Source organism: Crotalus tigris, unplaced genomic scaffold, assembly GCF_016545835.1.
Source record: "Crotalus tigris isolate CLP2741 ecotype Arizona unplaced genomic scaffold, ASM1654583v1 scf7180000020550.821452, whole genome shotgun sequence".
NCBI lineage: Eukaryota > Metazoa > Chordata > Lepidosauria > Squamata > Viperidae > Crotalus > Crotalus tigris.
The window spans coordinates 762,337-788,314 of NW_024098074.1; the positions used below are offsets into that span (position 1 = coordinate 762,337).

Consider the following 25,978-nt stretch of genomic DNA (forward strand, 5'->3'; position numbering starts at 1 on the left):
CCATGTGTGAATTTTCAGGAATACTGGATGATTTGAAAAGTATTCCTCAACTTCAGCAATATTAAAATACATTTCCTGTGCTGGCCAGAAAATTCTGGAAGCTGAAGTCCATATACCTAAAAGTTGCTCAGATTGAAAAACACTGATACAGAAGCTATCAAATGCCTTCAGACTCATCTGAAACTTACTTGATTTAATTTAAAAAATATTTGAGTCCTCATATATACAAGATACTTTATATTTTAAATAATTATACTACACGCTTTAAAAAAAAACTTGATAATGAAGGCAAAATAAAAACTATGGCACAATAAATCTAAAACTGAATAAAGATAATAAAATTAAAACATCAACAAATTTAGAAAATAATGCTTCCACCAATCATAAAGAGAAACCCAATTTAATCTTTATGGAGAAGACAACCTGGAAACTCTCAACTGTAAAATATACTTTATGTATATCAACTAACCACACTGCTAAAGGGAATAGAATACAGAGCATGAATTGATATTCAATTCAACTGTTAGATAACCTCCACTCTCAATATGGAATATATATTTAATTTTCAATATGGAGTACATTCAGCATTCATATATTCAATGAGAATGGCTAGAATGCAGTACTGCAGGCTAACTCTACCCACTGCCAGGAGTTTGATTCTGACCAACTCAAGGATGACTCAACCTTCCATTCTTCCAAGATCAGTAAAATGAGGCTCCATATTATTGGGGACAATATGCTGATTCTGTAAACTATTTAGAGAGTGCTGTAAAACACTATGAAGCAGTATATAAATCTAAGTGCTATTGCTATTGCTATTCAATATGGAATATATTTTTAGATTTGTGCCTACATTTTGAAGCTTTGAAAAGTATGCTGTTGAAAATAAATTTGGCAACACACAAATGTAAAAATGAAATTTACATTATTATCCACCAATTTATTGTGGAACGTTCTAGCATCTTCTAAAGCAGAGGTCCCCAACCTTTTGGGCACCAGGGACCAGTTCTATAAAGAGAGGTTTTTTCACAGACCAGAGGGTGTGTGATTTTGTGTGCTGCCTGCATCCTGCATATGGGGCTTTGCTTGCTTGCGCGGACTGGTTTTTGGCATGCCGCGGCCCGGTGCCGGTCCACAGACCGGAGGTTGAGGACCCCTGTTCTAAAGAACATAATCTATGTCAAGATTAATTAAGACAGGGTTACCAAGTTTGCAAATACCTGGATAATGATTAGATGGTATCAAATGGAACAAATAACTTTATCTCTTTGCTTCCATCTAGTTATGGTGCAAATGCAGCCCAGATCTAACAGCCTTAATAAACTGAGCTTTAGGATATAGAAATTAAAAAAAAAAATGAGATCTGTGCTATCATTACTATTTATACAAAGAAATTGTCTTATAATGTATGTAATGGTGTATCTTGCTCTTTTCTTCAAAGTAAACCTGTCCAAACAAATTCTAACAGAAGAGTGAGACATACAAACAGCCAGGTAAATCTTTGACATAAAGAATTTGCAGAGGTGATAAAACTCGTCCGATGGGTTAATATCAGACAACATATTATACAACTGTTCCCTACACCTCCCCACATCTCTGTCTATATATAGTATAAAAGCTGCAACAAGGTGAGATTTTGCAAAGGCACAAAGTTCAAAATATCATCACATGTCATTTGCATTGCTTCTCTAAGATGTTAATTGATACCAAATTCTTTGAAAAATCTCTATAAATCAAAGTTCCAGAGGAAATATAGTGATCTAAAGAAAGTTCTGTGAAAGCAGAGTTGACAACCTTGGTAAAGACCAAAAAACTAGTGAGTAGAATGCTTCCTTGAAAGTTCTCCAAATAACGAGAGGGCAGGACATCATCCGCATGTGTTCAGATTGGCTTCTCCCCATGAGGAGATGGCAGGACAGCAGTTTTCTGTGAGTTTGAGTGTGGGAAGATGATGGAACTAGCTATCTTACTGCAACCAGGATAGAGACTTTTAAATGACTCTAAGCTCACAAACCTGACTTTCTAATCACTTTCAGAAATTGTTCATTAACTACTGCTAAGCCGTTTTAAGTTTCTTCAGAAAGACAAATTTGAAAATACTGAGTGAGGCTGCCTTTAATCCTGAACAAAAGAAAATTTTAATCATCAGTGTAGGAATGTAAAGAATCTGAAATAAACAGCAAAAAGCTAAATAAGATTTTGATCCTAGAAACGGGCTAAGAGTTCAGATAAAATTGGCATATGGAAACTTTTACAATAAATTTTGGAATTAATTATCAAGTACAAATAGCATCTCTTGGAACATAGAATATCAGAGTTGGAAGGGACTTTGGAGGTCTTCTAATCCAATCCCTGCTCAAGCAGGAGATTCTATATCATTCCAGACAAATGGATGTTCAATCTCTTAAAAATGCCAAGTGATGAAGCACCCATAACTTCTGGAGGCAAGTTGTTCCACTGATTAATTGTTTTCATTGTCAGGAAATTTCTCCTTAATTCTAGCTTGGATCTCTCTTTGATACATTTCCATTTATTAATTCTTGTCCTGCTCTCAGGTGCTTTAGAACAAGGGTCCCCAACCCCCGGTCAGTGGACCAGTACCAGACTGCGGCATGCCAGCAACCAGTCCGCACAAACAAGAAAAGCCCCCTATGCAGGATGCAGACAGCACACAAAATCACACACCCTCCGGTCTGTGAAAAAACCTCTCTCTACAGAACCAGTCCCTAGTGCTCAAAAGGTTGGGGACTTCTGTTTTAGAAAATAGGTCAATCTCCTCTTATCTATGACAACCCCTCAAATATTGGAATACTGCTATCATGTCCCCCCTCGTCCTTCTCTTCATTAGACTAGACATACCCTGTTCCTGCAATCGTTCTTCATATGCTTTAGCTTGCAGTCCCGTAATTATCTTTGTTGCTCTTCTTTGCACTTTTTCTAGAGTCTCAACATTTTTTTGGTACGTGTTTTTGTGGTGACCAAAACTGGATGAAGTATTCCAAGTGTGGTCTTACCCATGCAGTATTAAGCAGTACCAACACTTGATACTCTCTCTGATGATGCAGCCTAAAACTATATGGTTGTTTTGGCAGGTGCAGCACACTGTGGGCTCATTAATAAGTAGTGGTCCACTAGAACTCCTAGTTCCCCTTCACAGGTACTGAGGTTGATCCAGATAGATTGAGTCTATTATATACCCGTACATTTAGTTTTTCCCAATTAAGTATAAAACCTTGTTTTTCTCACCACTGAATTGCATTTGTTGGATCAAGCCTAGTGTTCAAGTCTGCCAAGTTCTTCCTGGATCTTGAGCCTATCTTTTAAAGTGTTGGCTATTGCAGCTTGGTGTCATCTCCAAATTCAATGTTCTCCTTCTATCCCCTCATCTAAATTGTTTATGAAGATGTTGAAGAGTATTGGGCCTAAGACAGAATCTTGGGTACCCCACTGCATGCTTCTCTCCATGTCGATGTAGTTCCATTGAGAACTAAAGTTGAGTGCAGTTGGTTAGCCACTTACAAATCTATCTTGTGGTGATGTTGTCTATCCCATAGTTTTCTATCTTACCAAGAAGTAGACTGTGGTCAACTTTGTCAAATGCCTTGCCAAAGTCCAAGTATATTATGTCTGCAGCATTCTGCTGATCCAACAATTTAAGCATTTTGTCAAAGAATGCAATAAGGTTTATCTAGCATGATTTCTTTTTGACAAACTCATGTTGCTTCTACTAATAGCTTAGTTTGTTTCATTCATTCATTTCATTCATTCATTTCATTCTGAATCTTAGCTTTCCTGACTTCATCTTTGGGCTATATGCTGCTTAGTTATATATCCCTCTTTCCAGTTTTTATACTATCCTATACTCTGATTAACTCTCAGTTAATTAGAGAGTTCTTTATGTAACCATGCTGGGTTCGTCTAGGTTCTCTTATTTTTAATTTTTCAGTGGTATTGTACTAGACTGGAATTTTATAAACTTAAATTGCCCAAGCTTCTTGAATTGTTTTCTCCTTTAAGATTTCCATCCAGGGAATCCTTCCCAAGCCCTCTTTAAGCTTGTTGAAAGCAGTTGTCTTAAACTTTAACTTTGTTTTAATACTTATGTCTGCATTATGTTGAATTCCAATACGATATCATGACTCTCTCCCAAAATCTGCCACAACTTCAATCCTACTATCATTTAATCTCTGTTAGTATTGATTAAGTCCAATAAAGTTGACCCTCTAGTTCCCTCCTCCATCTTTTGGGTGACAAAGTTGTCTGCTAGGTTTGTCGGAAACTTGTTTGATCTCCCATTTAGTGCAGACTTTGTCTCCCAGTTGATGTCAGGGTAGTGAAAGAACCCCATTACTATTGTAATGTGTTTCCTGCACATCTTAGCTACCTGATTAGCAAAACGTTCATCTACTTCAGTGGTTCTCAACCTGTGGGTTGGGACCCCATTTGGGGTCGAACGACCATTTCACGGGGGTCACCAAACAACGCAGTCCGCCATTTTTTCCCCTTTTCCTTAGCTGTGCTACTCCCTTTTATTCTATTGGCTTTTGAAAGCCAATAGAATAGACTCTCTTGAATAGAGTCTAATTCTATTGGCTTTCAAAAGCCAATAGGAATTGTCCAGGCTGTCTCTGCCCTGCTGAGCCCGCCAAAAGTCCCATTCTGCAAACGGTGCTGCACCAGTTGAGTAGTCCTCGACTTATGACCGGTTGAGTAGTCCTCGACTTACAACCAGTTGGGGGGTCGCGGCATTAAATAGGTTGAGAACCACTGATCTATTTCATCTGTTTGGTTAGGTGGTCGGTAGCATACATCTCTGGCAATGTCATTTCTTTTTTCTTTTATATTAACCCAAATGAGTTCAAGAAAGTTTTCACTCTGTTTTTTTAATTGCATTGCTATAGAGATGCCGTTATTTCTTGTCTATAATGCAACTCCACATCCTCTTTATAGACCCTGTTTTGTTTTTTTTACAACATGAGATGGGTAAAAAAAAAAATTCATGACACAAAGGAGACTAAAGATTTTAGGTGCAGGAAACCTATAAAGGTCAGCAAGATTAGTTTATAGATAAGAAATAGCATAGCAGTGTTTCTCAACCTTGACCATTTTAAGGCCTGTGGACTTCAACTCCCAGAATGCCACAGCCAGCATTGCTGGCTGTGGCATTCTGGGACTTGAAGTCCACAGGCCTTAAAATGGTCAAGGTTGAGAAACACTGGCATAGGGTATGAAGAAGGAAATGTTTGTAACCTTAGAGAGAAGAATTAGTCCCTTTGTTTATACTTATTGCAATAAAAATTGGAAGTCACTACTTTATATATTTCTTTTTTCTTCCTTATTTTTCATTTTCTTCTCCTTTTTCCTTGCACATTTTACCCCTCTTTTCTCTTTTCTTTCTTTTAGTTTGCATTAGATTTACCTGCACACACAACACACACATACACAAGTGTCATATAAATTAACCATCTAGGAAATGAGTAAATTTTCAAGGATATGGGGTTATTACAAATATGTTAAAGAATTAAATCTGTGAGCCATAAAAACAATTACATATAAAAACATGTAAAATGTGATGTTTTCTTGACATGTGAAACAGGAGTTGGAAAGAATGAAGCTAATGTATTGCATGTTAATTAAGAACAAATGCTGAAAAAGTCTTTTTAAAAATAATTAAAATGACTGCATTTGATGTTACCTGCACTGCACTGCTAACGTATTATTAGATGCAAAATGACATCATCTTAACATCTTTCTTCCTAGGAACATTAAAAACATGCAAAGCCTTTCGTGCTCAATTACATATGTTTTGTTTTTATCTACTAGTTGCTTAGAAAATGTCAATTTTAAGGAGAAATGCAAACAATTCAATTACAATATTATAGGTAGAAGCTATAAACCACTGTGATTATTCTACTTTTCATGTGAGAAGAAAATAAATTAAACAATGCATCTCAAAGCACTTCTTAAGCAATTGCTCAAAGCTAGAAAAAGAATCAGTGTCACCTATGAGATCAAAGCAATTTACATTTTGCCAGGTGTGAATAGACAGGTTGTAATCCCCAGTCAACTCCCTGGAGAAAGTTCACTAAATTGAATACTGTGCAAGTGGCATGTGGGGAAATAATAGCCAAATGACTCAAAGAGTATAAAGAGGTGTGGTCAAAGAGGTGCCATATCTGACAGCCAATTATCTCCCATATGGGCAAGGCCATGGTGAGCGGATGGAGATTTTGTCTACTAAGGTGTGCTCCTAGTTCTTTTATCTGCAGTCTCCAAGAGGGCCTGTTGGGTTCAGTAGGCTTGCTTTATGCAGTGAATAGGGGGAAATCAGCCTAGAATTGTTAGGTAGCCACAAGTGTGCTGTTGGCCATTATTTAACTCTAACCAGATGTGAACGTTTGAAAAGATTCCTGTGCATAGGCTTTAGCAATACATCAGTTTAACTGAACCTTCACATGGGAACCTGGTCTTTCATGCCTGACATTACAGTAAGTATCCTCTAGAACAGGGGTGTCAAACTGCCGGCCTGTGGGTCGGATGCATCATAGCGAAAGCGCGCCCACCCCATTGCTGGCAATGGCAAAAAAGTTGTGATACGTTGCGACACATCACGTGACGTTGGAAGCTTGACACCCCTGCTCTAGAATGTACAATCTCTGACTGGGATAAATCTATGGCTGGGGAACCAGACATTATACAATCAGTAATCCAGGATATCAATTTTCTCATAATGGACTCAACAGATACAACTTCAGGTCTTTCCCCTAATTTAGGACTACTAATTACCCTCATTGTAACTGTAATGAGTAAATTTATGGCCTCCTCAGAGCACAGATTATTGAATAAATATCCACACTAGAAAAAAACTGGAAGTATTCATTATTATATTTTTTTTGTTGTCTTCAATTACATATTGTACAAACTACTCATAAATATAAGCATCTCAACATTCTACATATAGTACATAAAACACTATAAATAACCTAACCAAATAAGAGCAGAAATAACAACAACAACAATAATAATGTTGGAAGAGACCTTGGAGGTCTTCTAGTCCAACCCACTGCTCAGGTAGGAAACCCTATATCATGGAGGTCAAACTCGCCGTGTCACATGACTTGTTGTGACATATTGCAACTTTTTTTTGCATTGCGGGAGATGGGGTGGGCGCAGCCTCTGCATGATGCAACCGGCCTGCAGGCTGGCAGTTTGACACTCCTGCCCTATACCATTTCCAACAAATGGCTGTCCAGTCTCTTCTTAAAAACTTCCAGTGTTGGAGTATTCACAACTTCTGGAGGCAGGTTGTTCCACTGATTAATTGTTCTAACTGTCAGGAAATTTCTCCTTAGTTCTAGGTTGCTTCTCTCTTTGATTATTTTCCATCCGTTGCTTCTTGTCCTGCCTTGCAGGACAATTATCAATTGCAGACTATTATTGACAAGCATATATGTAAAGTTTGCTAAGACCCCAAATAATGTAAAAATATTTTGTTTACTATGACTAAGAGGCCGATAACCTCTATAATTTGTTTTCTAACATTTTTTTTTTATATTTAAACTTATTTTAACTAATTAGTTCTTTTTGTCTTTTGGTTCTCTTATTCTCTTACTTTATGCCAAATATAAAAAGTTTATTTTGTTTGTGTATTACTTCTATAGCAGAATTAGTTGATTAGTGATTCATGCTGAGAAGTGTGTGTATGTGTGTGTATAATATGCATATGTATGTACGTAGGTGTGATGATGCTTTGCATCAAATTGGTGTGATACATCAAATTTGTGTTTCTCTCTTTCTCTAAACATACATTTACACACACACATATATGTGTGTGTATACAGTACACAAACACACACACACAAACACACACACAGAGAGAGAGAGAGAGAGAGAGAGAGAGAGAGAGAGAGAGAGAGATTGCATTGAATATTAGTGTGGGGTATTTTTTAACTGAAATATTTTTAAAAGGCTTCTTTGAAAGTCTAGCTTGTTTGCACTGGTAATTTATAATGTTGTTAAGCTACTTCAGAAGTGATACAATGTCACAATGATGGTGGGATGATGCTATAAATCCCTAATGTGTCTGCTATTACTGCTACTGTAGCAAATTTAACTAAAGGCTAAAGATACTGGAGTGTACAGATCTTTTTTAAAAAAGCTATTTTTTTTGGTAGAATTTTGCTTCACGGATGTTTTATCTAGTTTCTAAAAAGACAGATGGCTAGAAAAATGCAACGTTTAAAAATAACACTGAGGAGAGAGAATTCTTGATCACAGAATATTTCTTATCATCAAGATTTTAGTATTATCTGCCTCTAAATATTTAAGAAATCAAATAAAAACAAATGTCACCAAATTAATAGTCTCACATTTATATGTGTCTAAAATTTTAGTTCATGTGTAATTTCCATTGTATACAGCATAGTCACTATTTGTTTCAATTCTCAATAAACAATCTTTTCAGAATTACTTGCTTGGACTGATGGGTACAATGAAATTAACTGAAGAAGCCTTTAGACATATATATAAGAGTGAAACTGGATCATATTTTTATCATTATCTAGACTAACATCTAGAATTAAGGCTCATGCAAATATCTTGAAGGCAAATTCAAACAGTTCCTCCCTATTATATTATCAACTGGTACGGAAGTGATAATAGTTGTGATTATCATTAATATCTAGAAGGAAATAAACTATTTTTCAAAAAAAAAAACCCTTAAAGAAGGCAATATTGAAAATATTTTAGACAAATAAACTTTTAGGATCCTTACAACTTTGTTGCTCACATAATAAACTGGAACAGTCACTTTTCATGCATCCAGTAAAAGTGCATTTACTTCCTTTGAAAATATGAGGTTGCCTGCTGTTGATATTTACTGCTCTGATTATTTTGTAAAAGTCAGTGCTTATAAAGCCTGATTCCCACTGTAGCTTAGCATGTTAACTATACGTGGTTCCTGCATGGTTCAGCACATTTTCATCATAAGCCTAAAGAGAAATTGCAATGGTATAATGAAAACTGGCTGAAGCTATCAGCATCCTATTGTTAAGATATGAAATGTGATTAGCATTTAAATCTGAATCTGCGTCTTTGTGACAGCTCTCAGGAATAATCTCAGATGTCTTCAGATCAGAGACAGTCCATGAAATTCTAAAAAAATCAGTGTGAGCTATTGTGTGTCTCCATTAATTGGAACAAAGGGTTCTGAAAAGCTGTAAGAATATGGTATAGATCGGGGTAGGCAACCTGGCTCAGGAATTCTGGGAGTTGAAGTCCACGAGTCATAAAAGAGCCAAGGTTGCCTACCCCTGGTCTAGATAGTCCTTGATTTTCAGCCAGAATTTCCATTGCTAAGCAAGGCAGCCATTAAGTCAGTCGACTTACAACAATTCATTCAGTGACCGTTCAAAGTCACAATGGCACTGAAAAAAACTGACTTATGACCATTTCTCACACGTACGACCGTTGCAGCATACCCACGATCAAAATTCAGAGGCTTGCCAAAGAGTTTGTGTTTATGACGGTTGCTGAATCCCAGGGTCATGTGACCATCTTTTGTGGCCTTTTGATAAGCAAAGTCAATGGGGAAGCCAGATTCCCTTATTCAACAACTGCAATGATTCCCTTAGCAATTGGGGCAAGAAAGGTCATAAAATGGGGCAAAACTCACTTAACGAATGTCTTGCTTAGCAACATAAATTTTGGGTTCAGTTGTGGTCGTAAGTCAGGGATTACAGGTGTATTGCGCCCTTTTTTTGCCATAGTTGTTAAGCAAACGGCATGCTGGTTAAGCAAATCTGGCCTCCCCCATTGGCTTTGCTTGTTGAAAACCAGTTGGCACCAATGGGGATTACATAACCCTGCAACACTGCAACTATTGTAAATGCATGCTTGGTTGTCAAGTGCCCAACTTTTGGTCACGTGACCAGGAGGATGTTGCTACAGTCATAAATGTGAGGACTGGATGTAAATCATTTTTTTAGTGCTGTTGTAATTTTGAATGGTTGCTACATTGATAACTTAAATTAATGTAAGTTAAGGACTGTCTTTCTTGGCTAATGCAAATTGCCTTCGATAATAAGAAAATGTTATTTGGTTGCAAAATAAATTATATTAGAGACATTTTCCACTTTTCCAGTTGATAATATTTAGATGACATACCTCTTAAATTACACGCATTAACTTGCAGTTTGTTAGTACAGGGGATATGATTTGTTTCTAAACCATAAAAATGCATACTTCCAGAAGCAGGACATTATCTGTTTCATAGAATTTCTTACATAGTATTTAAACCAATTTGAAGTTTATAGAAAAAGATAGGGAGCATAATTTAAAATTTAAAATTGAGGGGTAGGGGAGAAATGGGAGGAGATATGGCTGGAAACAAGGAAAGAATCTCAATTCTTTAAAAGTCCTACATGTTTCTTTAAAATAAAGTGATCAGTTTAAACACACTTGTAAAAACTTCTTGAAAGTAACATGTAGCGTAGCTCTTACAATATCTATATGCTGAAATAGTTTTTCACTAGAGGTCAGAAACAGACATAGTAATATTAACCTATAAAAATAATTTAAGTGATATACAAATAATTATTTTTGCTACTTACCCTAACTTCATATTCATTATCTGAGTAATCCACAGACTGGCAGATATAGCTGTATCCCCGAGCTCTTGATGACAAAAACAGCTGAAAGTAGGAATTCACGAATTAATATTGCAAAAATTTGTTACTTAAAAATAACTTTTCTAAACTAACTAGCATTGTTTAATAAAGTGTCAGTTTAAATTTCTGCTCTCCTTTTCCTCTCAAAGGCTGATTTAAGATCAATGTGCCCCATAAGTCCTAGGCTGCTTCCTTTGATCTGGGGTACCCAATCCCTATGGAGGTCCAATGGAGCGCCATCACAAAGTTTTTGGGGGTGAGAGAATATGAAATGTATGTTATTTATTCATTTAACTTGTTTTTTTCTATTCCACTGTAAAGCATCTCACAACTATTACCACAAAAGAAAGAATACCTCAAATAAAAGCCTACAAACACAAGTGGAAGCATTCAAAGGATTGGAAAAAAGGGGGTCCTTGGTGCTCTCTGAGCTTAGTCATTTTCTTGCAAATGTTTCATTACCCAAACTAGATAACTGGGTAGCATTGACAGCACTGATGATGTTATCTAGTTTGGGTAATGAAACGTCTCCAAGAAAACAACCAAGCTCAGTGAGCACCAAGGACCCCTCATTTTAACCCTGAACTACAAATATTCTCTTTTATTGGATTGAAAAAAGCAGCTATCAGAGGCAAAAGAGACTAGTGGCCAAATGCAATCCTTACTCTGTGGCAGTTCAGTTTCTAAGCCATTTAAAGACTTTTAATGCTAACACTTTAACACTTGTATTATACCTTAAGCCAACAATCATGTTACTTGAATTTATATATATATATATATATATATGTGTGTGTGTGTGTGTGTGTGTGTGTGTGTGTGAGATTAGATCTGTCTGTCTGTCTATATTCAAACCAAATCAAATCTAAGTTTTTGTCGTAACCATATTCCTTCTCCTGGTCCTTCACAGTTTTAGGAAGTGGCTTTTAGCATACCATTCAAAAATCAAGCAGGTCCTTTAGCCTGAAAAATACTGCTAATCCCTGTCTTAACTTCTGGGAAGTTCCTGAATTCTAGAAGGCAGCAAGTTGAGAAAGGGTGCTTTAAGCAACTTGTTCCTTTGGCATAGCCCTTCCCCCCATGTCCAGATTGCTCAGCAGAAAGAGCATTACTGCTGTAACAGGATCTGAGCAAAAGTAAGCTTCTTAATGCTCTGTGATGAAGTGCAGCCTCACCTTCACATCAATAATTTAGAAGGATGGTGTGTAGTAATCACTGCAATAAAACTGGACGTGTAATGTCTCAGTGAGGGATCATACCTGTCTCATTATACAGGCCCAAATACCGGACTGTTTTTGATAAACCTATCTGGGTGACCTCCTCTTTATTTACCCCTTTGTATTAGGTTAGTATGTTAGCTATAGTACCTCTGAAATATGGTCAGAGAATAGAAACAATTTGGTTTACTGAACCACCGGTTCATGACTGATTCTTCCCCCTGTTGCTACTCAGGGTCAATTCAGCATACTGTAAATGTTGTCATAAGGGCTCTTTAAGCAATTCACATGTCTGGAGGGGCATCTCATGGGGCTGGTTCTAAATGTGACTCATATGTGTATGGTTAGTTCCTTTTATTGCCACCACATAAAAGGCTTAGAACAAATAAAAACATGTCAGGAGTCTTGGTGGAAAAAAGAAAAGAAGAAAGACAAAAAAACTTCACCAAAAATTGATATTAACATTCCAAAATGATTGTTTATCACTTCATTTAAAAAAAAAACACCCATGATGAACATCTAATTATCTAAACATTTAATTATCTAATATTTCTTTCAAGAGTCAGGCAGGATATTTTTTTTTTAATGCTGAAGATTAAGAGCAGCCCTAGTTTTGCCTGCTCAGTTGGTAGAAAATGGAGTGCTGAGAGCCACTTGCTCTTCAGATAGGTGGCTCAGGATGTCTGGTTCCAAGTGAAGACAAATTTGTTATGCTTTTGCCTACTCTGCAAGATGCAATTACAAGCACTGTCTGCTTATACTTTGCTTTGGTATAAGAATGTACCAAATAAAAATACTGCTGGAATATTGTTACAGATCTGATACTACACACTATATTTTGTTACCCTCAACCAGGGTTTGTTGATGAAACCTTAGGAAATTAATTCTCATATAATTCTAGTTTATCATAGTTTGTGGTTTATTTCATGTAACTGTGCTAAGCTAAAACCAAACAAATCATGTCATGAGTTGACATAATTGGTGGCGCTAAATAATTCATGCATGCTCCTGAGTTTCGAATGGGCGTTATTGAAAGAATTTACTGTAATATTGCCCTCTGCAGTAAGAAGACAGTTCACAAACTTCAAGTCTGCACACTCCTGCATTCAACCCAACAATTTCAATGAAATCAATAACTGAATGCAGAGACATCCACCTGCCCAAATATTTGTATTTTCATCTGAAATAATGAGTCACAAGCAGTGGTGGGATTCAGCCAGTTCGCACAAGTTTGGCAGAACCGGTAGCTAATTTTTTGTTGCCCAGGCCCAGAATGGACTTCCGGAAGTGGTATCCACACAGAGAACCAGTTGTTCACATATTTGAATCCCAGCACTGGTCACAAGTATAGGTTGTCCTTGAGTTATGACTGTAATGGAGCCTATTCATCCTAACCATAATTTATGATGGTTGTAAAGTGGATCAGTCATGTGAATGATGTGATTTTATTATATTTTTTGCAGTAATCATTAAGTGAACGCTGTGGTAATTAAGTGAGAACCAAAGATTTGCTATGGGCATGGTTTTGCCAAAAATGGAAGTAAATGCTATTTTTCAGCAAAACTGTTGTAATATACAGTCATGTGACTGAGGAATGCTGTAAGTGACTGTAAATGTGGCTTAGTAGCCAACTGCCTGAACTGTGGTGTGTGGGGAGCACATCAGAACTTCAAATCCATGTAAGTGTCTCCTAGGTATGTCCATTGGAATTTTGTATGGTGATTAAGCAATAGGTCATAAGTTGAGAAATAGCAAATCTGGCTATAGTCCTAAATATAAGCCCCTTGCAATCAGACATATTGTACTCAGTGGAATTGACTGAAGAAGAAAGAAGAAAGAAGAAAGAAGAAAGAAGAAGAAGAAGAAGAAGAAGAAGAAGAAGAAGAAGAAGAAGAAGAAGAAGAAGAAGATAATCAGACATATATGTAGCTATCTTTATATATCTGCATGTGAATTACTGGCCTATCTTATCCATGTACAGCATTAAAGCAGAAATACCTCTTTGAAAATATAGAAGTTAAGTAGGACCATTCCAAAGTTGTAAAAAATCAACAAATAGCGAAACTGGAAAGGCTCCTTTGTCTTCATCCATTTCGGCCCAAGCCAAACAGCGAGGAGGTAAAATGTGCCTATTATCAAGGTGGGAAAAGGAGATTGCATCATAGGCCAGTTGTCAACACGTTTATCTGGAAGGAAAACAGAAAGAATATGTCTGAGAGTAGGCTCTTGCATCCTGTTTTAAAATAAATTCACATACAATGGGGAGCCTGAAGTGTTATTGTTTTAACCAATCAGTGACATTTTCCCTCTTTCCCCTGGTTTTCTGTTTCCTCCCCTTTTTGATGGGACAATAATTCTTAGGCTATGTGTGGATTTATTTTTTCCAAAGATGTTTGATACTAAATAGATATTGCCATCCCATGCTAAGTCATGTGGACAAAACTGCAAACTAAGAGTTTTATATTTTGGATTACATTATAAATGTTATGTAAATTTACAAATGACTACCACAAATATTTAAGTGGCTTTATGACTTGTAGTGGCAATCCTTTTTTCAAACATTTGAACAAAGGCTTGGTGCATAACATTTAATCCAAGGACCAATCATGCGAGCTGGGCTTGTACACATTAATATTTATACATACAGGTAATTTTAGAGTATTAACTCTGCTTTTGACATTAGAACTGTCATATTCTGTTGAACTGATGAGAAAGGAAAGAACTTTTCTTTTTCTACTGCCTATATAGACCACATTAAGAATACGCATCGTTTGAGCTAAGCTACATTTTTCTTCCAACTATGTGAAACCATGTGACATGGTATTTGTAGCCTGAACATGCATTACCATTTGTGCCAGTGAATTATTTGACAAGCCAATTGTCTTTTTAAAAATCCCACTGGTCAGTGCAGAGCACAAGAAGTTCAAAGGACAGAGATCAGTTCATAAAACGTACATGCATATAATAAATACTGAAGAATTTTATCTGAGGATTACTACATGCTAATTAGAGGAACTAAAGAGCCTCTTGATGTGGGTGAAGAAGGAGAGTGCAATAGTTGGCTTGAAACTCAACATTAAGAAAACCAAAATCATGGCATCCGGCCCTCTCAATTCCTGGCAAATAGATGGGGAAGAAATGGAGGTAGTGACAGATTTTATTTTTCTGGGCTCCAAGATCACCTCAGATGGGGACTGCAGCCAAGAAATTAAAAGACGCTTGCTCCTGGGGAGGAAAGCTATGGCAAATCTAGACAGCATACTAAAAAGCAGAGACATCACCCTGCCAACAAAAGTGCGTATAGTCCAGGCCATGGTTTTCCCAGTTGCAATGTATGGCTGTGAAAGTTGGACCATAAGAAAGGCTGAGCACCAAAGAATTGAGGCCTTTGAACTATGGTGCTGGAGAAGACTCCTGCGAGTCCCTTGGACTGCTCTTTAGAAGGCCAGATCCTGAAGTTGAAACTCAAATACTTTGGCCACCTAATGAGAAGGAAGGACTCAAATTGACACCAGCTTGAGCATAAAATAACTCAAAAAAGTAGTGCAAAATCAGAAGATGTGGAGAGACCTGGCCCACAGAATCATCAAGAGTCATACATGAATGAATGGATAACTTCATCATCATCAGTTAGCGGAGGGGGAAAATGCTTGGAAGAATCGTAATTCTTGGACATTCAATTGGACTGGCTTAAAGAAGGCACCTGTTTGACACATGTTTGAAACTAACTGTAGCAGGAGGGGATGTAAATTCTGGGATTAAAGAGAAAGAGAAAGTTAAGGCATTAATATATTACTAATAGAAAGGGAGAGACATCAATAGCACATGATTAACATAAACAGTGAAGAAAAGAGATTGGGACTCAATAATGCTATAACCTGTGTGCCGATAGTAGGGTTATCTTACTAATGATTTTCACATGTTTTGATTAAGCTAGGTGAATTCTGGGGGAGGGTGATAACAGTTCACGCAATCTAATTAGGATATGAGAAATCAAAATTACTGTACTTGAGAAAGAAGAAAAGATAGATTTCGCTCAACAGATGTTGCTGGAAGGGAATGCTGTAGTCACCTCTCAAACAGAAATTGCTGTCAAATTCCATGCAGCTGGGCAAGATCAAGGAACCATGAAAACAAAGATTGTTAATCTGGAGTCAATGTATAATCCTGGAAACTGTAATAGGAATTCCCAGCCTAATTTATGTTAAGTAATTATCAACTGCTGCAGGCCCAGCAGGAGGAGGAATAGCTTGTCCACAGGGATTTAACAGATTTTGAGGACCTGAAAGCTACACAGATCCATCCAAAGCTATATAATGTGGGGCCACAATATGCTAAGGGCAAAATGGGAACATGATTTAGATTATTAATGTCTCAACTACAAAAGGAAAGAAAATGTACATTGTAATTTATTATTTTATGTTCACATTAAAAAAACCAGGGGCTGGTATTTAATCTCATTCATTTTGTGACTTCCTTTGCTGTCACAGATGATGACAAATGCTTCGGATCATCACTCAGCCAACAGACATAGTCAAAACATGATTTTGACCTAGAGAACTCTTATAATGTGGGAAATATATTTGCACTCTACTTTTCTGTTGGGCAAATAAAGCAGCTTGTAAAGTTGAACTGAACCTGTTGAAGAAAAATGAGAGCTCAGATATCCTATTTATTTTGGAACGTAAAGCTTAATTATATAAATATTTACTAAGGAATAAATGCCAAGCTCAATGAATATAGGAATAAAGTCACATTTTGTGAGATGGGTGCCTATATAAATATAATAAATGAATGAATAATGAGCTTTATTTGCTGAAAGTAAAGAACTCCTTTAAGTACATTGATTTATCTTAGTCTTTCCAAGCAGGTCTCCTCTTGATTGTTGAACTGCAATAGCCATTACAACTTCTAGGGATTAGTTCTGGAACTGCTAAATCAATCAAGAGTTTCCTTCAGCATTAGCTGACAGACACAGAATTGCTCAATCCAACATGTCAACACTGCATTTGTCTGTGCTTGCTGTTATTTCTTTTAAAGAATAGATTTCAAAGGGGTTCAAGGAAGCAGCTACATTACTGTCTGTTTAATATCTGTATCGCTTACTTTCAAGAATTTTTTTCTTATATTTAGCATACCAATTTTAATGTAACATAGCAGAATTGCTTTGTTCATAAATTTTTAAAAATCTATAAATCTTAACTATAAATACTTTTAAACATAAGAGATATTAAAATAGAATTAGCATGGACTCTTTTTGTACATCTTTTTGCTCACATCTGATAGAACTTTTCCTCAGGTATACATCAGATTTTTGCCATTGTTCTGGTTTTCTACAGTTATACCTTTTCCGTAATTTTCCTTATTACATTGCTGTGCAAAATTTTTCTATTTTTAGGGACAAAAATCAGCAGGGTATCACATATCCTGTAATACATGTAGTCCTTGACTTATGACTGTAATAGAGACTGACCATTACTGTCATATGTCATAATGATTGTAAAAGGGGTAGGTCATGTGACTGACCTGATTTTATGTCTTTTTTAAACATTGTTAAGTGAATACAATGGTCATTAAGGAAACCAATGGTTTTCTATGGGCTGATTTTGCTGAAAATTGGAAGTACCGTGTTTCCCCAAAAGTAAGCCCTACTTGATTTTGGGGGATGGGCCTAATATATCCTACCCCAAAAATAAGCCCTAGTTTTGGGCCTAAAAATCAAGCTAGGGCAGAGGTAGGGGATTGGAGCTTACCATTACAGCCAGGTCTCCCATGGATCGACACTTGCCTCGCCGGCCCACTTCTTCTGCGTCTGAAGGAGCAGCATCATTCTGCAGCTGAGAATGGAGCTCTGGCCTGCATTTACAGTCTTTCCAGAAAGCCTCTGTAGTTGAGTACTGAGCTATGGATTCAATCCATAGCTTGATTCTTGGCTACATAGGCCTTCCGAAAAGATCTCTGATTGAGAAATGCAGGCCGGAGCTCCATTCTCAGCTGCAGAATGAAGCTGCTCCTTTGGCCGCAGAAGAAATGGACCAGCTGGGCGGTGCTGTCGGTGCTGGAGGTGAGTGCAAAAGACACCCCCAAAAGACGTGGTTCCTTTTTGGGAGGCATTAAAAAAAAAAATAAGACCAGGTCTTATTTTGGGAGAAACACAGTAAGTACCAGTTTGGGGGAAAATTGCCACAACACACAATCATATGACTGTGGGACACTGCAACTGGCCATAAGTCAAGGACTACCTGTAGAACTCAGGATGAACTAGTATTCTGAATCCCCTCAATGCAATAGGGAGCTAGGCCTATAAAATATAAAGGTAACAAAGCAAGATTACAGGAGGGAACCTCAATCCATTTGGTTTTACTTTGAGGGATAAAACTGTGACATAGCTGATAATAGTTTGGACTATTTTCCAACAGATGAAAAATAGATGGTGTCTGCTTTTTATAATACAAATGCAGTAATGAATGTATAGGTCCCTATTGCACGATGAGTTCTACCATTTAACTATGTCTAAAGAGTGTTTATATTGTGTCCCACATGAGTGAGTGCCAAATAGTTGCATCTGGGATGGAAAGCCATTTTTCAAAAGTATTTTGTCTTTTGATACAATGTATCAAAACTGTGAAAAAACTATCTTCTTTTAAAAAATGTCATATTGAATATGTACCAAGGAACATTTTGTCTGATTGCCTGAGGAGCATAAAGCATCCATCAATAAATTTTATGCTTAAAACATTTGTGAAATATTATGTTGGAAATAAATTTTTAAATAATATTTTAAAAGGTCTTTAAACTGGATTTTTAACTCTAGCATGCTTAATTGTATATGCTAAATTATTTTAATATGAAACAATAACCCAAAATACAATAAATAAAATATTGATAAAAAATATAAAATTGAAAATGATTTTGTGGGCACAAGTAATCATGAGAAAATGAGGATCATTAGGTTGACTGGCTTAATAAATTTCTGAATATAAAACATGTTTACAAAAACTTACAGAAAACCAGAAGCAAAGAGTGCCCTGGACCACTATGGAAATTCCTCTCTTTATAAACCAAGCAGAATCTCAGACAAGTCCAAAGAATATTGCGAAAAGATAAGCAGGAAATAATTTTGTTCTCACAATAATGGTGTCATCTCCATGAATGGGGAAATGCTATTTCAAGTCTGCAAGTAGCATTTCTGAAAGAGACTGGTCTTCCTCTCTGTACTTCAAGGGATGATCTCTGCTCTCATTGGAAATGGTGCTTTTATACACAGATAAAATCAAAATATAACAAAGATATTGAAGAGTATGGGATAAGTCGGACATTACAACAATTGGATAAAATATTGACAAATAAGGGAGGAAAATTTTTAACAAAAACCAATAAACTCCTATTAGAAATCAAATTGGAAGAAGAAATAGTAAAGGGCCCAATGATGGCATGGGCCCGAAATATAGGAAGAAACATAGGATTAGATGAATGGGAAAGAACATGGAACAGAAATTATAAATTAACGTTGTCAACTGCATACAAAGAAAACCAATACAAAATGTTCTACAGATGGCATTTAGCACTGATGAGATTGGCTAAAATATATAAAAATATGAATCCGGATTGTTGGAAATGTAAAAACAAAGAAGGAACATTTATCACATGTGGTGGCAATGCCCCAAAGCAAAGACCTGTTGGGAGCAGATAAGGAGATGGTTATAGGAAATAACAAAACAACAAATTGAACTTAAACCAGAAATATTTCTATTAGGCATAATCGACCCAAAAATTGAGAAACGACTCCAATACATCATTGTACATATTATAACTGCAGCACGCATTGCATATGCACAATGTTGGAAAAGGGAGAATATACTAACAAATGTAATGATTATAAGTAAGATATTAGATTGTGAGGAGATGAATAGACTTACCTTAGAAATAAAAGACAAAGAAGCTACAGAATTTTACAAGATATGGGATATGTATTATAACTGGTTAGAATTGAGGAATAAAAAATATGAGAAGTAATGTAAATAAATGTAAATAAAAGTAAGAAATATAGGACATAGTATTGTTAAGAAAAAAGAAAAAATGTACTGTGTATTTTGTTTGTAAAGAGGAAAAGGAAAATTAAAAATTAAAAAAAAAGGGAAATGGTGCTTGACTCAGTTTGTCTCCTGGAATCCCATCATAACAATATGTGCCATATTTGGAGGAAAGAACCAAAATGCAGTTACTGGAAGGTCGCCATTAGGAATTTTGAAGACAACAAAGGTCTACCACCATAGGGAGCACAGAGAGAACCACTGGAAAAGGTTGGTCATTTATTTGCTGTAAGGTCCACTAGGATTGAGGTGGTAGATGAAAGATGATTTTTTAAAAATCTCATGTATTTTATTATTTGTATATATTTTAGCCACCAAGGGTTGTTGAGCATCCACACGGTTTTTTTCCTAATAAATAAATAGAAATTTACAAAACACAACAAATATGAAGACAGGGAATTGATTGTTTAAGCATAAACACATCATTAACTCAGAAGGTGAGTTAATGATTGACAAGCAAACTCTGATGGACTGTGCCTGCTCAACTATTGGCTAGAATTGACTGTTGTATTTGGTAAATTGCATAAATTTGCAAATTATAAAGATACCTTTTATCATAGCACTCCTCGGTTTGAATAGATCTGAAAATAGTTAAAACTTCTTGAGATCTTTTAAATTGGATTTGGAAGACTATGGGATGGAAAGACTGGCTTTCTTGAAATGTAGGTTGACTATGGCTCACTTCTAACATGGTGGTGGTTAGTCTAGAAGCCTTCATCATATTCAGTCTCTGAACCACAGCTTCCACATGCTAGCCAAATCCTAATCACTTCCAAGCTTTTACTTGGCCTGATTGCAGTTCAAATATCTAAGTAGGCCCAGAAGTTTGGACATGAATCATGTAACATTCTTTACCTGATTTATCTTAATTCACTTCCCAATGGTTTACCACAATTATTTCTCATCATTAAATTCCAGGTGAAGCATTCCACTGAACATACTGTATCTAATAATTATTGTTATTGTTTATCTTTTGCATTTTTGTTATCTTTTTGTAAAATAAAATGAAAAATAGAAAAAATGTATTCCCTGAATTACTTTTAATTTTCTAATTATTACTGTATGATAAATGTCTTCCTCAGGTATGTTGAAATTATTCTTTTTGTTTGAAGTGATCCACTGTGTTCAGATTCCATGATAAACAATGGATGAGACTAAATATTGTCCCATGGAAAGCTCCATGCCAGCCAGCAGACTTCACTCTTTCCTAAGCAACTAACCTATTCTCAAAATTGCATTCCTCTGATTTTCTGTTTATATCAATTCAACAATTAAGTAGTGTTTGATAGCCACTCTTTGGACTGATTTCTGTCAAACCCCCCCCCCATCCATTTACTAATTGTCATCTCATTTGTGCAGCAAACTTTATATTCTCTATCATTCATTAATGGCTCACATGATTTTTTTCTAACTAGTTTCTTCCATATTTTTGCACCCCAGAACTGGTAGCAAGGAAGGACATTGCATTGGGCAGAACAGTTTTGTATTTATTTTTATATTATTATTTTATAATATATTTATATTTTATTATTTTGTATTTATAGTAGATAACACCAGAAATATGAGTGCCCCTAAACCAGTAAGATTGTATATTATAGTAGTAATAAATTTAGTTGCCTCTAACTTTCAATCTATGTTTTATTACTCACCCTTTATTTATAATCAATTTGTTAAGGAATTCCAAAATCCAGCTGACCTCTTTCAGATAAATGAAAAAATACAACTGATGAATAAATGAGATAATTGGGCATATTCTATTTCTGCAACTTTTCAGAAGAAGGTTGGGAAGACAAGATGGCATGTTTGTCTTTTTATATTTTGTTTAAATGAGGTTTTTTGGACCTCTTTTAATGAAGAGCAAAATGGTATTATAAAATATAATAAGGGCAGGAATTTCTTCTTCACTTCATACACAAAATTAATGACTGAGCAGATATCTCACAGTACAATGTGTGCTTTTCTATACTTAATAAGACATAGGTTGGTGGGGACTAATGACTAAGGAAGGCCAACATAAAAATTTTACATTTTTAAAAAAATACTCCAGCCTTTTATAACATTCAAATCACACTAAGATATCTACCTTTTGTGATAAAAGAAATCCAAGCTGGCTCAAGATACTTTGTTGTCTAAGGCAAAGATAGATTCTTCTCCATCCATGTAGAGAAACCAATGGGATACATTATTTCTGACTAGGTTAGACACTGTAGGATATATACAGCTTTATTCTTCCAGAAAAAGAAGAGGCTGAGAAGCTCAGGTATAAAGGCTAGGGATTGCTGTCCATCATTTAATTCTTGAGGCAGTTGCCTCATTGTGATAATGCTAGGGTTGGCCTAGCCCATGGATCTTCAAACTTGGCCCTTTTATGACTTGTGGACTTCAACTCCCAGAATTCCTCAGCCAGTGTGCCTGGCTGAGGAATTCTGGGAGTTGAAGTCCACAAGTCATAAAAGGGACAAGTTTGAAGACTCCTGGCCTAGCCTATGCTTTCTTCATTTCACAATTAATGGTTACTTTTCCTGATTAGGACTGACACAGTAGCAAAATAGTTCAGTGGATTAACTCTTCTCTTGATAGTGCAATAAATTATGAACTCTCATAGTTCAGAGACAAGTCTGATATCTCTATTTCAGAGTAATCAAATTGGATCAATATGACTTGTTTCTACATATATCTCATAGTATTAATTTATTAATTTTGAAATATATTGTACACTATTAATTTACTAATTTTGAAGTGATGCAATACATTTCAAAATTAGTAAATTAATAAAATAAAAAAGCATATGGAAACAAAATTGGTACTTGGGAAATATTTTCAGTCTTTTTCAATATGTTGAACATCAGAGTGTGGACTGTTGGGAAAGTAAATTTCATTTCAGCACAGAATTTTCTTGACAGAACAGCATCCATCTGTGTAATAGCTTTTCTCTCCCACCACAACTGAAATCTGCTCTAAAGAACTGAGAAACCGAACTTCCGGTGGATCTGCGTGCAGGATGGCGGCTACTTTGTAGCCGTCCTCCTGGGTAAGTGTTTGAATCGCTATGAACAGCGGACATCAGCTGTTCAGCGGTTCAAAAACGCCCTCCCGGGCAAAGGGGGGGGTAGAGAGGTGTCTGAATAGTGGTAGAGCCTCTTATGCACCCCCAAATTTTTTGGGGGGGGGGTGAAAAGAGTGCTCCCACGGAGTTCAGACTGTCTCCGCTTCCCAGCTGCTTTTGTCCCTAGGGACAAAACAAGCCGCTGCAACCACCTCCGCGATTAAAGTTAACTGGTGAGGTTTTTTTTAGAAGCGGACAGAGCTGAGTAGAGGATTTAGTTTTTGCTTTCTTGGATTTTATTTGGATTTTAAGTTCAAAGATTTATTTTTACTTTTATATTCCCTCTTTTTATTTTTTTTTTCTTTTGTTGAAAGGGAAAGTAAAATGGCGATCGGCAAGCCTTTCGGTGTTTTTTTTTTCAAAAGGTAGAATGGCGACCGGCAGGCTTTTTGGGGTTTCTTTTTTCCCTTTCCCTTTTCCTTTTTTTTGTTTTTTTTTAATGATTGGAATGGAGTGTTAGTATTATTATTTTTGTACTTTTTTGGTTTGTTTTTTGTACTGTTTGTATTTTTTAAAAAATGGAATGGATTTTTTTCTATTTAATTATTCTTTTTTCTTTCTCTCTTTTCTTTTTTTTTGAACTCCTTTTTTTTATTATAATCTCCTCTTGAAGGATTTTTTTTTTGATTTTATGGAGTTAACTTCTTTTTTTCCTTTGTTTAATTTCTGCAATTTCTAAGAAGGAGTAAAGATTTTTTTAAGATGGCTCCAAAGTGTCCAGTAATCCCTACAGCTTCTAAAGTGGCTTCTTCTTCGGTGTCATCATCAGCGCAACAACCTAAATTAATAGCCTCATCTTCTTCTTTGCCACAGTCAACAATGGTGAAGGATTTGCAAGATATGATGGGAGATGTTATACTTCAAATTAGGGGAGAAATGAAAGATTCTAGAGGAAAACAATAAGACTTTGAGGCAAGAGATAGTTTTGGCTTTAAAAGGAGTTGCCTCTGTTCTTGAAAAGTTGAATTCTCGCGTAGAAGAAGTAGTAGAAAAAGGGGAATTGATGGAGGAAAAATTTGAAAGTATGGAAAAAGAGATGAAAAATTTTCAAGATGAGATTCTTATGCTTCAATATAAACAAATGGAATATGCTTTAAGAATCAGAGGTTTGGGTGAGTCTGTGCAAGGAGATCTGAGAGAGATGGTTGCAAAGGACTTTGCTGTGATTTTGAATAGAGAAAAAGAGGAAATACTTAGTGAAATTGAACAGACATTTAGAGTTAATTCTGTGGTGGCAGAGCAAAAGAATTTGCCAAGAGATGTGGTAATTTACTTTGGAAAAAGATCCCTGCGCAATGAAATTATACAAGCTTTTTATAAGAAGAGGTTTCAAATTGCTTCACAAAATGTTATAATTTTAAAGGAGATCCCATCTAAAATTTTAAGAAGAAGAAAGGAGTTTGCTTTTTTAGCAGACGAACTTAAAAAGAGACAAATTTTGTTTAGATGGGATGTTCCGACTGGAATGGTGGTGAATTACCTGGGGATACGTTATAGTCTTAATACTGTTTCTAAAGCAAAAGACTTTTATACTTCGGTCCTGGGGGTATGTTCATCGCCACCTATCACGTTTAAAACTTTGGAAGATAAAAAGGCAGAATTGCAATCTGAAGTGCTTACACTTATGAAAATTGGGAAACTTCAGTTTGAGGGGCCTCAACAAGTAGAGATGGAGGAGCAGAAGACAACCGGTGTAACATACAATTGTAAAGAAAAGGATCAACAGAAGAAGGTCAAGGAAGTTTCACAAGTATTGGTTCCTGAATCTGCGGGAGAAGTAGGATTTATAAACTCTTTGGAGCAACCTTTAAGGGCAGAATTGCAGTGTGAAGAGCCTATATTAATTAAAAATGGGAAATTTCAGTTTGAGGGGCCTCAACAAGTCGAGATGAAAGAGCAGAGGACAACTTGTGCAACATATAAACGTAAAGAGAAAGACCAACAGAAGAAGGAGGTTAAGGAAGCCTCACAAGTATTGGTTCCTGAGTTTGTGGGAGAACCAGGACTTACAAATTTTTTGGAGCTACCTTTAAGGGCAGATTTTAAAGTACTTCTTTCGAGATTTATGGACAAGAGAGACTGATAAGGATTGTGTTTACAGTGGATGGAACTGGCTATTGGAGAGAAGATTATGGAGATCGAATGAAATTTTTTAGATAAGAAGTTTAAATTTAAGTATTTAGTTTAAGTATTTAGAAGACTATTGAGATTGCGGGAGAACTAAGATTTAACTTTTTTGGAATTACCTTTAAGAGGTTTATAGATAAGAGAAGGAATGTGTTTACTGTTATTGGTAAAGATTTAAACAGGTATAAGGGAATTTTAATGTTTTAAGTTATGTTTATGGGATTTATTATTATTATTATTTTTTAGAGAAGTTAATTTGTTTAATTAAACGTATTTAGATTTGTTTAGGATTTATATGTTTTTTAAGTTTTTTCTTTTCTTGATAGGAGAGAAGATTATGGAGATTGAACGAAAATTTTAGATAAGAAGTTTAAATTTAAGTATTTAATAACTCATACTGAAAGTTTAACTATTCAAAAGAGTATCCAGTCTTAACGGTATAATGAATGTTTATATGCTTATTTTTGTGCTCTAGAGTAAAGAAAGAGGGAGATTAGATCTTATATTGTAGGTATGGATATTTAAAGAAAGTAATGTTTAAATTCTTTTCTTGATAGGAGAGAAGATTATGGAGATTGAACGAAAATTTTAGATAAGAAGTTTAAATTTAAGTATTTAGTTTAACTATTCAAAAGAGTATCCAGTCTTAACGGTATAATGAATGTTTATATGCTTATTTTTGTGCTCTAGAGTAAAGAAAGAGGGAGATTAGATCTTATATTGTAGGTATGGATATTTAAAGAAAGTAATGTTTAAATTTGTGTTTTGGGG

The 25,978-nt window shown here is 35.9% G+C and overlaps 1 protein-coding gene across 1 annotated transcript in view; it reads right to left on the reverse strand.

The window, feature by feature from the left end:
* The window catches only part of ELOVL4 (ELOVL fatty acid elongase 4), a 51,782-nt gene that overhangs the window by 11,006 nt on the left and 14,798 nt on the right, over nt 1-25,978 (reverse strand). Inside the window, exons 2-3 of the mRNA XM_039367098.1 lie at nt 13,880-14,067; nt 10,611-10,691 (exon numbers count right to left, since the gene is read on the reverse strand). Coding sequence (XP_039223032.1) covers nt 10,611-10,691; nt 13,880-14,067 — 269 coding nt within the window. The remainder of the gene's footprint in view (nt 1-10,610; nt 10,692-13,879; nt 14,068-25,978) is intronic.